At 57.8% G+C, this 13,758-nt stretch overlaps 1 protein-coding gene across 1 annotated transcript in view; it reads right to left on the bottom strand.

The window, feature by feature from the left end:
* The window catches only part of PAQR5 (progestin and adipoQ receptor family member 5), a 40,290-nt gene that overhangs the window by 11,250 nt on the left and 15,282 nt on the right, over positions 1-13,758 (bottom strand). The window contains 3 exon segments of the mRNA XM_040493114.1: positions 2,447-2,573; positions 6,982-7,187; positions 9,122-9,249. Of these exon segments, the coding sequence (XP_040349048.1) occupies positions 2,447-2,573; positions 6,982-7,187; positions 9,122-9,249 (461 nt within the window).

Here is a 13,758-nt window from a genome sequence, read left to right as displayed (position 1 = left end):
GAGTGGATGGATGGATGGACGGATAGACAAGTAGGAGGCAGATGGGTAGCAGATGGATGGTTGAGTGAGTGGATGGGCGGATGGATGGATGGATGGACAAGTAGGGGGTAGATGGGTAGCGGGTGGATGGTTGGGTGAGTGGATGGGTGGATGGATGGATAGATGGACGGATAGACAAGTAGGAGGTAGATGGGTAGCGGATGGATGGTTGGGTGAATGGATGGATGGATAGATGCATGGATGGACGGACAAGTAGGGGGTAGATGGGTAGCGGATGGATGGTTGGGTGAGTGGATGGATGGATAGATGCATGGATGGACGGACAAGTAGGAGGTAGATGGGTAGCGGATGGATGGTAGAGTGAGTGGATGGGTGGATGGTTGGATGGGTGAATGGGTGGGCAGACGGATGGGTAGGTGGTGGTTGGGTAGGGGGAATGGTGGATAGGAAGGTGGATGGATGGATGCCTGGATGGATGAATGGATAGACGGATAGATGGAATAGCGACACATGTGCCCCAGAAGTAAACAGAGATAATCCATTTCATTGACAAGGGAGAAGACTCCAAGCACAAGCATCGAGAGATTCCTAGCCAGCCTGCCCTGCCAAATGAGTTTGTCCAAAGGTAACAGGTATGCCACATCCAGAAGACCCATTTATTATAAACAACCCGGGTGGACCCCTGGTTAGAAGGAAACAATCTACCCTGGTGGCTTATAGGCGATTCAGAAAGCTTAAAAAAAAGGGGGGGGGGGAGGTGGGGGAGCAAATGTTTCGAGAATTTGCACTGGGAGTTCCTAGGAAAGCAGTCCTGGATCATGAACTCTGGGACAATTTGACACTCATGGAAACTTCCTTGCACCCTCGGCCCACAGTGCTCACCTCCCTCCAATCCTAACTACACAGCCCAGCAGGAGCTAACCAGACAGGGCTGTGACTCATCCAAGGACCAGAGCTAGGTGTGTGTGTGTGTGTGTGTGTGTGTGTGTGTGTGTGCATCCCCGGCCCCGTGCCTCGAGGTCATGCTTCACGTCTCGTGGGCGGTGGCTGGCACCCTTGTTACTTTTCTGTGAGTGTTAAGCCTTGTCTCACCCGAGGCCGGGACCCACCCACTCCTCTCTGTCACCCATGCAACCCTCACAGCGCCAGTCTGGCACAGAGGCTGCCCTCCAGAAAGAGGCTTCTGCGTCCCTGGCAACGGAGTCCTCGAGGAAGTGGGGAGGAGGCGAGGATAAGCCCGTGACGTCGGATTCGGTTTCTTACCCCCCACGGGCAGACCCGATCTCCTCACAGCTTTACAGGAGGGAAGAGACTTTATCCCCCACTCCCACCCCCAGGCTTCTGCCATGGGATGAGCAGCCCTAATGTTGAGACAGAGCCTAGAAATGAGACTCCCTCTGACTCAAAGCAACTCCACGCTTCCCACCCGTCTCAGGACAGGCAAGTAAAAGGCAGGTTGGGGCAAGTGGGTCTGCATGCTCTTTAAGAATCTATCCTTCCATTTTTACAGAAAACCAGCCTGTCAAGCTTGGGGAAACGGGCCTACCTTCTGTCCCACGAAACCCCAGTGTCACCCAAGGAAAGGTGTAGCCACAATCATCGCAGAGAAGCGCCCCTCCCTCCGCCCCCGTCCCTCTCCTCCTGGGGAGGGGCGAGCGGATGGCTACAATTCTCTGAGCTGGTCCAATGGGGAGACCCCAACCGGCGCCCCGGAATCGAGACCGGGGGACGGAAGATGGGGTGCAACCTGCCAGCCTCCCACGAGAGCCCCCACCGCCCCCCCCACCCAGCACCCCGGCGGCATCCAGACAGGGCTAACACCCCAACACCGCCATCTGAGAGGTGTCCCAAATAATTTAAGCAAGAGGAAATTGAGGCGGTTCCTTTCCACAAAGGGCTGCATAAACCAGAGCTTTTAGCCACAAAATGGTGTCTCTTGCATTCACACTCCAGTGAGCTTTCTTGAGTGAAAGGGAGAAACTAAAGAGAATCAGAGCCAGTGATCTGGGTGTGGCTCACAGCCATAGGGTTTCTCCAGGGACGCCGGGGACACTTGGGTGCCATCTGACAGCTTGACAGCTGGCACATATGTCTAGAGATGGGCCCGCTCCGTCACTGTTCGCAGACGGCCCACTGATGGGGCACCGCCTCTGGGCCAGCTGTTCCCACTACATTGCCTGTAACCCTTACCTCCATCTCACAAGGAGAGTAGTTGGGTTGGCCCCATTTTACAGATGAGCAAACTGAGGCTCAAGGAGGATACGCAGCCTGCCTCGCAATAGGGCCAGCATGAAGCCAAGTGTGGAGTCCCCTTGAACACCCAGGCTTCGTGCCCATGAAGCGGGTCCTGCCAGCCGCGGGACGTCCGTGTGGACCCGAGCCCCCAGGCTTCCGAGAGCCCTTCCACTGAGCCTCCCCCGCCCTCTGAGGTGCAGTGGCCGGGTACCTGGAGTAGCAGGAGAGGCCGGTGCTGATGATGGTGTTCAGCACGGCCAGGGGCACGTAGTAGTCATGGAAGGTGGTGTTCACCATCACGTTGGGGATCGAATAGGCAGAGTAAGCGATGGCTGAGCCTGGGGAAGAAAAACCAGCTTTGGGCGGGAAGCCAGGACGCAGCACAGTCTGGACTCCTCGGGAAGACCAACCCCAGCATCTGGCTGAGCCCTCATTATCCCCAGGGACCATGAGCGTCCTGCCCTCATACCTTGCCTGCGCCACTGCCCCTCCCGGAACGTCCTCCCTCTCCTCCCTGCCTACCCCAATCCTACCCTGAGAACTTACTCTGAGCCCAGCCTGCCCCCCCCCCCCGGGGCTTTACACACGTTGACTCGCAGAAGGTTTACCATCACCCTGTGACATAAATCCTGCACTCATCCTCATGTACAGATGATGAGACGGAGGCACAGAAAGGTCTAGCAACCCACCTGGGGGGCACCCAGCCAGAAAGCAGCAAAGCCAAGCTTCAGCCTGAGGCAGCTCAGTGAAAGCCCCCACTGTTAACCACATGCGGTGGCCCACGAGGACCCCTCCACGTGCTCAGATTTGCTCTGAGTGTGCACATCTCACCTGCCGATGACGCGGGGTGCCCCCGTGGGAAGGTGGATGTGGCAGGGAGGGAGGGCCCTTGCCGAGGCAAGGCATACCGTGCCAGTGCGCTGGGGGACTGGCCAGCTCACGGGCGGGTATGAGAGGCTAGGCTTGGTGTTCCGTTGCCTTAGGTCTGGGAGTCTGTGACACAGGGGTTACCAAGGGCCCTTGAGAGACCTGTCTGCTGCAGCTTTTACTTGAAAGGACAGGGGAGATCGCTGTCCTTTTCAAAGGGGCCAGGTGTGTCCATGGGCCTGGCCCAGAAGCCCTCTCCAGCCACCCTTACCAGGTCTCCTCTGGGAGGGGAGAAGACAGTCCTGGGCCTGTCAGCCCAGGGCCTCAGGGGTCAGCGCTAAGCTCACCTGTTATTCCAAAGATCTAGAGAACGGTGAAATCCCGGCTCAAGGCTGAAGCAGGCCTGGGCCACACAGGTTCACCTCTGCCTCTGACCCCATTTAACAGATGGGAGTCTGATAAAGCCAAGGGGTGTTCCCACTCGGGGAAAAGAGCCAAGATGGGATTTCAGCTGGGAACTGACTCCCGGGGCACAAACTCTTCTTCGCCTGATACACCCGGGGGGCTCCATCTGGACCAGATGCACTTGCTCGGCGGGGGGCCAAGGTGCATGCAAGCTCCGTGGGTGGGACAAGAGCGGGGGGACCTCAGACCCTGCCCCCAACCACGGGGGGGGGGGGGAACGAAATGACTTCCAATAAGAAATACATGTTTGGTCTCCTCCACTGTTCCTGGCACAGAGCTCCTAAAACCCCTGGAATTTCCTAAGCGAGGACCGCCACAAAGGTGTCTCTCGTTCTGTTAGTGAGATGACTTTGGAAAGCCCCTTCAGGATGGGGCCTGGATTTCTGGAGACCAACCCTGTCGCTAGAGGGTTGGAAGCCTCAGGCCCGCACCCCCGACGCCCAGGAGGGGAGAGGGGCTGGAGGTGAAATCAACGGTAACTAATGAAGTCTCCATAAAAACCCAAAGGGAGAGGTTCGGCGAGCTTCCAGGTGGGTGAACACGTGGAGATTCAGGGAGAGGGGCGTGCTCGGTGGGTGTAGAAGCTCCAGGCCCCTCCCCAGGCCCTACCCTGGGCGTCTCTTCTATGCAGCCGTCCCTGAGTTATAGTCTTTTATAACAGACCGGTAATCCAGTGCGTAAAGTGTTTCTCTGAGTTCTGTGAGCCGGGGTCACTGAAGCCTTGGGTCTATAGACAGTCTGTCAAAGGCACAGGTAACAACCTGGGCTTGAGACAGGTGTCTGAAGGGGGCGGAGGGAGGGGGTGGTCAGTCTTATGGGACTGAGCCCTTAACCTGTGGGAACGGTATCAGAAACGAGTTGAACTGTAGGACGCCCAGCTGGCATCCGAGAATTGCTTGGTGCAATTCTCCAAGCACCCCTCCACGCATACACACATTGTAAATGGTGCTCAGACCCCTTTAGAGGGCTTTCCAGGGAGCAGGAGTAGAGGCAGCTTTGGATCCCAGGCTAAGGAAAGGAAACATCCTCTTTGGGGCAATAGGGAGCCACGGAAGGTTTCCGAGCGAGGGATTGAGATGGCCAAAACCTAGTGAAAGTGCACAGGATGACCTAGAGGGAGGAACAGCTGGAAACCAGGGAGGAAGTAGGAGCAAATGCCATCCGGGGGGGTGGGTACTGAGGGGGTTTCCACACGGGCAGGAGGGGAGGCTGCAGACAAAGGGGCGGGGAGGCCGAGGTGGAATTCGTAGGCTCTCTCCACGGACTAGACCTCCCTTCCGTGTTCCCTGAACCGCTCCCACATCAGGCACTGGGCCACAGGCTGGAAAGCCAAATGCGAAGGAACAATGTCCCGTCCTCAGGGAGCCATCCTGAGCAAGGAGCAGCAATGAAGACATCACTGACCAGGCTGGGGCCCAGAGCCACATGGAGGGGCTCCCGGTCCGGGGGCTTGGAGGGGGCCGTGGGTAGGGGCCGCTGAGGCTGCCTTGAAGGCCTTGAAGGCCCTGCAGGGAGTGAAAGAGGAAGTTCTCTGGTAAGGTCCTGTGTGGGGGCACCAGACACCCAGGAACTCTTACAAAGACAGAAAGCCAGTGACGGGAAGGGAGACAGTTCAGGGGGTGCGGCTGACCCCTGGGGCTTGGGTTCTAACCCTGGCTCTGCCATTTGCAAGCTGTGCGACCTGAGTAACTCACTTCATGGCGCCTCATTATTCTTACCTACAGGGTGGGTACAGCGATGGCCCCCATCCCCGGGGACCGACGTCAGGGTTGAGCACATAATCGTGGTAATGGCTACCCTCCGATGCTCGCTCAGTGCCAGGCACTGTGTGGGGTGCTCTCCTTGGCCAAACTCGTTTCACCTTCATCCCACCCTATGAGGGAGATATGATGCCCATTTTGTGGCCCAGAGGACTGAGGCTTAGTGAGGTTCAGAAACGTGCCCGCGAGCATATAATGGTTAAGGGGCGGGGGTGGCCAGGCCACAAGCTCCTCCTTGTGCTGCCCCCCTCGTGATGTGTGTCAGGGGCTCAGCACGCAGCCTGCCGTGTCGTGATTTCTCCAAAATGCCTGCTCTTATCATGGGTCTGGGGCGGGTGATCGAGGGCTCCGGAAGCCTCTAGACTAAGGAGTGTGAACTTCCTCCGGGGTCACTGGGAATCCTGAAAGGTCTTAAGTGGGCGGGGTGCCATATTGGAAGGTGTTAGAGAAGGCTCCCAGGGAGGAAGCTGGCTGGAGTGGGGGAGAAGCAGGAAGTGGAGGGGAGGCTGTTGTCATGGTGCAGGGGGAGAGGCAGGCAGGGGGGTCTGAGTGAAGCCCACGCCGGGGAGCAATTTGAAGAACGTGGGGTAGAGACTCACTGAACGGCGTGGACAGGACGGTGGAGATGCACGGGCAGGGGCCTGAGAGGGAGGGGACTCGAGGGCTGCGTACGGATTCGGACTTGGAAGACCGGGTGGGGGTGTGACCACTAGCCAGGTGAGTCACTGCAGGAGGGGAGCAGGTGTGCCCAGGGGATGTTGGGGGGGGGGGGGGGGGAGGAGGACCGTCGCGGGCGCGGGGCCGGACGCGGCGTGGACCTCAGGTGGGCGGTAAACCAGAGATGGCTTTGGGAGTGCCCGGTCCAGAGGTGTCGGGGGATGGCGTGGGCACGAGGGAGATCACCCTAAAGCGGGACCCCGCAGCAGCAGAGGCCCAAGGACTGATGGGGAGCTTGCCCGCTGACGGCAGAGCAGAGGAGGGGAGCCAGCAAAGGAGGGTGAGAACACGGAGAGGCCGAAGGAGAACGGGGGAGTGATGGGAGGGGGGCCAGAGAAAGGGGAGTGGTTTGGGGCACACGGCGGGCCCCCCCCCATCAGAGGCTGGGAGAGCTCTCGGAAGAGGGGCCCATGAGGCCGTGGGGACCCGGCAGCCGGGAGGAGGCGGCGCCCTGGCCTAGGACAGCAGGTTGCTAAACTTGCCCAGATCTTGCAGGCCAACTGGTAAAACACGGCCAGCTACACGAGCGTGCAATTAAACAAGCACATCCGCCGAAGTAACGACTTCCAGTTAGTGCATCTACCGTCTCTGCACAGACGAACTTACTGCCTGACGGTGCACGACCGTGTGTCTCTCCCCGCCCGCGTTCAGGGACGTCTGGCTCCAAGTTAGCCGCGATGGGAGTCATTTACGCCGCCCGAGTTGGCCAACACCACAGAGCAGGGCCCTTGTCCCCAGACGATCGGTCTTTAGCATTTGCCAGCACACCCTTGGCCCGGCTGCTTACCGGACACTCACCGGGAACCCGGATGGGGCCCTGGCATCCCCGTGACTCTTCCGCAAGCCCCGGCAACACCTTCCGGTGGCCCCAGCTCCCAGGGGAAGGGGCGAGGGGCTCGGCCCCGGGCAGGGGAGGAGAGCGCGGGCCCCCACGTACCCAGGCTGAAGAGGTTGACGGCACCGTAGTCCAGGAAGTAGCAGATGTGCCGGGCGTTCTTGGACATGGAGTTGAAGGTATGCGCACAGCTGGACGCAAGCGGGTACACGCAGCTGGTGCCCATGTACACAAACAGAGGCCAGGAGTAGCTGTCATTCCAGATGTCTGTCACGTACAAGGCGGTCACAAACCTCCACGTGAAGAACCTGGAACACAGCGCGGCCCACTCGACCTCTGCGGCGGGGGGCTCCCCTCGCACCCCCCCCCCACCCCTCCCCGGACGCTCCGTTGCCCTCCATTGCCCTGGGACAACTGAACCCCGTGTGTTCTCACCTCGGTGAAACACCAGGCGTGACGGAGGGTGAGTGGGATCCTTTTGGGGTTGGAAGTGGGCAGGAGGGGCAAGAGGAGAGCATTTAGGCTCGTCTAGTCCGGTCTTCGCCCGGCCTTGTAACCACAGAATCTCTCTTACAGCATCTTGCCTGAGTCCTTCATTGAGCTGTGACACCTGTCTCCCCGGAATCTCTCCATTGGGTCAGCCCTGGTTGCCCCTCAACGGGACCGCGGGAGAACAGCCTATCCCATACCCGAGGCAGTCTTCGTAACCCTCCCCCACCTCTTTGAACGTCACATTAAATAACCTCATGACACTCAGCCACTGCCCATAGGAGTGGTCGGCCTTGTCACCATCCCTGTGGTTTGTCTATGTCCCTTTGCAGGAAGGCTCTTCAAAGAGAAGCATCCTCCCGGGGTGGCGGGGGTGCGGGGGGGGGGGGGGGGGGGGGCGCTTGAAAGTCTAGAAGATGCCAGGACTTTTTCTCCCTCCTCGCCATGCTATTCCCTCACTGCCACTGCAGCCCCCATTCTGAGTGGCCTGGTCCCATGCTGGGGCTCAGCTGAGCCTGGGTCTCTGGGCCCCACCCGTACACAGAGACGCGGCACAGCTCCGCCTCCCGTCTGCCTCACCCGCGACCCGGGCAAGGGGGGCCCTGCCTGCAGAGTTGCCCTCCGCCACAAACCACTCCTTCTAGAAAGCCGGCCCCTGTGCCCACTGGCTCTCCCACAGAGGGAGACTTTCTCCTGTCCCAGCAAACACAGGCCTTCGGCCATGTGCTGGTCTCAAAACCTGTCTTATCACCTCAAGATGACTCCCCGGCCCCACTTGCCCAGGGCGTCTCTCAGACCCTCCCCGCTCCGTGTCACTCAGCGGTGACCGCCTCTCTCGGGGGCCTGGCAGTGGCAGGATAGGATGTGTTACGCAGCGGGGGGGGGCCTCAGCCAGAGTGGCTCAGCTTTAGGACCGCCAAGAAGTCGCCCCACAGGGATCTGAGCACCGGAGCTTAAGACGCACAAACAAGGATGGTCAGGCCAGCGCCCCTGGCGGCACAAACTTTAAAACAGCCGAAATCACCCGTGGTCCCTCCACGCAGCCTGAGAGGTTTGTGGCCAGATGGGGATTGGAGGGAAGAAAGCCAGGGCAGAGCAGCAGCAGGGAAAGCCTGGGGGCTGGGGGTGCTCACATCACCGGGGGGGGGGGGTGCTCTGAGAGGACCCACAAGAAGCAGGTGACCCAGCACCTCCAGGGAGAACAGGGGCCGGGGGAAGAGACCACCGCCATCCCCATCTGCAAATTCTAATTTATTAGCATTTAAGGTATTTTTTTAAATGTTTTAAATGTTTATTTATTTTTTGAGAGACAGAGGGTGAGCAAGGGAGGGGCAGAGAGAGAGGGAGACACAGAATCCGAAGCAGGCTCCAGGCTCCGAGCTGTCAGCACAGAGCCTGATGCGGGGCTCGAACTCACGAACCGCGAGATCATGACCCTCTGAGCCGAAGTCGGCCGCTCAACCGACTGAGCCACCCGGGCGACCCTGGAGCTCGTGACATTTTAACCAGGCGCTGGAGCAGGGGAAGACTGGGGAGCCACCAGGAGCCCCCCGAATCCTACCAGAGTCCGTGTGCTAAAGCTCGCCCAGATATAGGCCCCAGCAACTCCCAGCTCCACGCCCATGCGCCATGGGGGCGTCCCCCAACATCCCAGCATGGAATCTCAGCCTTCCCAACCCACCCTGGGCTTTAACGAAGCCCCAGTCCCCGGGGCTCCCGAATGAGACGGCCGGTCAAGGGGGCTGGAAGGTACCAGAAGGGCAGCAAGTGAGTCCAGATGTTGAGGGTCTCATTGGTCATTTGGAAAAGGCTGAGGACGCAGGCCGTGGCGGAACTCTGTGGATGCCGGTAGCCAAAGAGGATGCCCTGCTCATGGAACACCTGCAGGGGGCGGAGAGAGAGGGGCACCGAGGTGAGGTGAGAGGGCGGCGAGAAGTCTCAGGAGGAGCAGCTTTGGTAGCACCTAGTGTCCTCTCGGGCTGCGCGCTTGAACCCTGAAGCCTGGACCCCTCGACCCCAAGTCCTTGAGCCGTCAAGCTGCTTCCCTCTCCCCGCTCCTCTCCTCCTTCCCGTAAGTTCGAAAATCCTTCCAGATTTCCAGAAGCCCGCAGCAGCTGGAGGAGAGAAGTTAAGACCCGGACTCCCTTTGGGAGCCCAGCCCGTCTCTGCATTCCCAGGCGCACTTACTCTTGTCATCAATATTGGCTGGTTTTGCGCCCTCTGCCTGGGGCCTACAGCCCAGTCTTTGGGTGCCTTCCCGGTCGTATATGCTGTCTGCCCGAGCCGACATGCCCTGGATGTCAGGGGCTGGTGGGAAGATCTCTGCAGAAGATCCCCGCTCAGTGCCAGGATATATTCACCAAGGCGCTTCATAAAGGCCTTTTGATGATGAAGACGGTGATGGCATTAGCCTGGGATGCGGGCAGAGCGGAGGCTGCCACAGCTGGGCCTGCGCAAGCCCCCTCCCCCACGTGGCCCACCTGGCAAGTCTCTTGGTCACCAACCCCAGGGGAGAGAGTTGGGCTGGTCAGCTCACATATGGGCGTCAACCCGCCCGGAGAGCTCCATTAGAGCCATTAAAAAGGGTAATTGTACGGGGCACCTGGGTGGCTCAGTCGGTTGAGCGTCCGACTTCAGCTCAGGTCATGATCTCGCGGTCCGTGAGTTCGAGCCCCGCGTCGGGCTCTGGGCTGACAGCTCGGAGCCTGGAGCCTGCTTCCGATTCTGTGTCTCCCTCTCTCTCTGCCCCTCCCCCGCTCGTGCTCGCTCACTCTCTCACTCCCCCTCAAAAATGAACACTAAAAAAAAAAAAAATTTTTTTTTAAGCACAAAATAGGTAACATGTACTATATCTTGAGGTTCTGAGTCAAGTGGAGAAAGTCAGGGGTTATTAGGATAGAGAGTCAAACCTGGGCCCCATGACCTTGAGCCAGCCACGACTCTCAGGGCTTCAGGGTCCTCACCTATAAAACAGGGAGTGCATTCCCTTCCTAGTTCAGTTCTGGGTTAAACTGGTCAACCAGGGGGAGGGGGACCCGTGAAGTTGGTTCATGGTCCAGTGGAAAAATACTATTTGAATTAGGTTTGGGTCTTAGCTGATTAAAGCGATTTGTTCCGGTTTCTGATTCACCGTTCAATTCTGCTGACGTCCCCGGTTTGCAGTGGACAGGCATCAGTCCCGGGCGGCAGAAATCCTGCCTCGCAGCTACCCACCCCCCACCCCCAGGGCTGCTGACAAGGAGGCAGGTGGGCCCATGGACTTCAGCTCTGTACCCGTGAGAGGAGGGTGGCCGTGCCCGGCGGGCATACGACAGCCCTGCAGCGGAAACTGGGGGTCTATTGTCCGTCTCACATTACAGTCTTCCCTTAAAAAAAATTTTTTTTGGAGGACGCCTGGGTGGCTCAGTCGGTTAAGTATCTGACTTTGGCTCAGGTCATGATCTCACAGTTCGTGAGTTCGAGCCCCGTGTCGGGCTCCGTGCGGACAGCTCGGATCCTGGAGCCTGCTTTGGATTCTGTGTCTGCCTCTCTCTCTGTCCCTCCCCTGCTCCTGCTCTGTCTCGTCCTCTCAAATATAGCATAAAACATAAAAAAATTTTTTTTCAAGTTTTTTTTTTTTTTTTTGAAGGCATTGGCCTCTTATGAAAATGTAAAATTTCCAGAAAGGAGCCATTGTTATTGATGATTCACTGCTTCACATGAATGAGTTTAGCAGATCTGTGCAGGAGGAGATCTCATGACAAGGGGCTCGCAGAGCACTGGGCATGTGGGGGGCGGGGTGGTGGCACACAGGGCGGGGTTGGAGGACAGTCTGGACACAGGGCCCACAGGTGGGCAGTGGACGGACAGGAGGGGAGGGGGAGACCACCTACATCTTGTTCTGGATGATTCGGGACGTGACTACTGTTCTCTCTTTGGATCAGAAGACGCTGACATAGTCCAAAGCCAGAGGGGAACAGACGGGCTGGGAAATTCACTCTGGACAACCGGACCACACTTAGGAATCTTGCCCCAGACCTGGCGCGGGTACTTTACCACCAACGCCAGGATTGGGCCCATGTTTAAAGAATCTCCTCTGACCTGCTATCCTGACCCCAGATAGGGATGGGAAGCTCACTAACCATGCTCTAGGGGCAGGATTTATTATTTTTTTAATTGTTTTAAATGCTTATTCTTGAGAGAGAGACAGAGACAGAGCATGAGCAGGGGAGGGGCAGAGAGAGAGGGAGACACAGAATCCGAAGCGGGCTCCAGGCTCCGAGCTGTCAGCACAGAGCCCGACGCGGGGCCCGAACCCGCGAACTGTGGGACCATGACCTGAACTGAAGTCAGATGCTTAATCCACTGAGCCACCCAGGCGCCCCTATAGGGGCAGGATTTAAAGCAGCCCCTCCAAAAAAAAAGGAATAAAGACTGGATAAAAGAAAGGGAGTCCCTCAGCCCTAGAACAGCGATGTTCTGACCTGCCCCTACCGTCCTCAACTTGAACCTCAGTTTATTAGGCCAAAATGCTAGACGCACTCTTGCCCCGAGGCCCTCTGAACACGGGAAAGGAGCGGCATTCTCTCCATCTTCCCGCCCTGGCCTTAGCAAAGTGCTCTGCACAGAGTAGATCTTAAAAGAGGACACGCTACATAAATCTAAACAACCAATGGGACATTTGAAAACAATTTTGTATTCACACCCAGTCTAACCCCACAAGGCAAATTGCAATCATTGCCTTAGTGCTCCAGAGCTGGGTCTCATTTCCAAACAGCCCTAGGTTAGCAGGTGCCGGCTAATTTGCACAGCAGGATTGATTTGTAGGAATCCACCCCGCATCCCTAGTTGTAGGCTAGGCAATTTCATGTGAAATGAAATCAAATTGTGTGTGCAGCCTATTATTTAGAAGTGAGAGCCCCCAGGTACCCGGGGTGGAAGGACAAATCAGCGGGTTTTCCTCTTAGTGCCTGCCAAGGCTTGGCTTCCCGGAAAGACCCTGTGCACCTGCCAGTTGAACCCAAAATTCCACTGTGACGCTTTTAAACCCTTGGTTTTTCTCGCTATTAAACTGCAAATCACCTGGGGAAAATAATCGAACATTCCGGCTAGCGGTAAATAAGGGTGGATTCTGACAGCCGGCCAAGAGGGTCAGGCGCTGTCGGTGTGGCAATCTACATTTCCCGTCCAAATCTCAGGGAGTCCTCATGACCTTGGGAGGGAGAGCCTTTCATTGTCCCCATTTCACAGAGAAGGAAACTAAGGCCCGGGGAGCTTAAGACATTTTCCCAAGCTCCCAGGAGTAGGGGGAGCAAATCTGAAAGCTGCATGCAGACCTCAGACTTCACTTCCTTGGCCTCTTACCCTTTCATTGCTGCTGCTCAGAAGGGCTCTTGTAGGAGACGAAGCACTCATCTTTAGGCCTGTGTTGTGATTTGGACTGTCAGGTGCTTCTCTGAGCCTGTTTCTTCTTCTTCGGGGTTATAGGCTGAATTGTGTCCCCCATAAAACTCACATGTGGAGGCCCTAACCCCCCAGTAACTCAAATGTGACCGTATTTGGAGACAGGATTTTTTTGAGAGAGAGACTGAGCGTGAGCAGGGGAGGGGCAGAGAGAGAGGGAGACACAGAATCCGCAGCAGGCTCCAGGCTCCGAGCTGTCAGCACGGAGCCCGACGCAGGGCTCGAACCCACGAGACCGTGAGATCATGGCCTGAGCCAAAACCAAGAGTCGGACACTCAACCGACTGAGCCACCCAGTCGCCCCCGGAGACAGGGATGATTCAAATGAGGCTATTAGGGTGGTCCTGGTCCAATCTGACTGGCGTCCCTCAGAAGAAGGGGAGACGGTAGGGGCGTGTGCAGAGGAACCACCACGTGAAGGAGCATCTGCAAGCCAAGGAGAGAGGCCCCAAGAGAACCAGCCCCGCCAGCACCTTGACCTTGGACTTCCAGCCCCCAGAACTGTGAACTTCTGTTTGTCCAGCCAGTCTGTGGCACTTTGCCATGGCAGCCCGAGCTGGCCAAGACCGGCAGGGACACCGGGTGACAGCGTCCCTAAGTCGGTGCCCCTCAAACGCTCTTGTGCGGGTGTCGGCAGATCGCCTGGGGTTCTTACGGCGAATTCGGTGGGACTGGGGGAGAATGTGCACTTCTCGCAAGGTCCCAGGGCATGCCGCCCGTGACGCTGCCCCTGGTCACAGCCCGTCCCCCGCCTCCGCATCCGACGGTCACCTCCCTGCCCAGAATCCAACTCATTGCAAAAGGGGGACAAGATGCGCCTGAAGACATGGGCATTAAAAGCCAGAGCAGGACAGAGAGACCAGTGAGGAGTTCAGTGAGGTGTTTGTGGGCGGAAGGCACGGAGATTATGGAGAAGGAAAAGGGAAGGCCACTAACTGATGCATCGGT

This window comes from Herpailurus yagouaroundi, unplaced genomic scaffold (assembly GCF_014898765.1).
Source record: "Herpailurus yagouaroundi ecotype Mexico unplaced genomic scaffold, PumYag 184, whole genome shotgun sequence".
Taxonomy (NCBI): Eukaryota; Metazoa; Chordata; class Mammalia; order Carnivora; family Felidae; genus Herpailurus; species Herpailurus yagouaroundi.
This window is presented reverse-complemented; position numbering and strand designations above follow the sequence as displayed.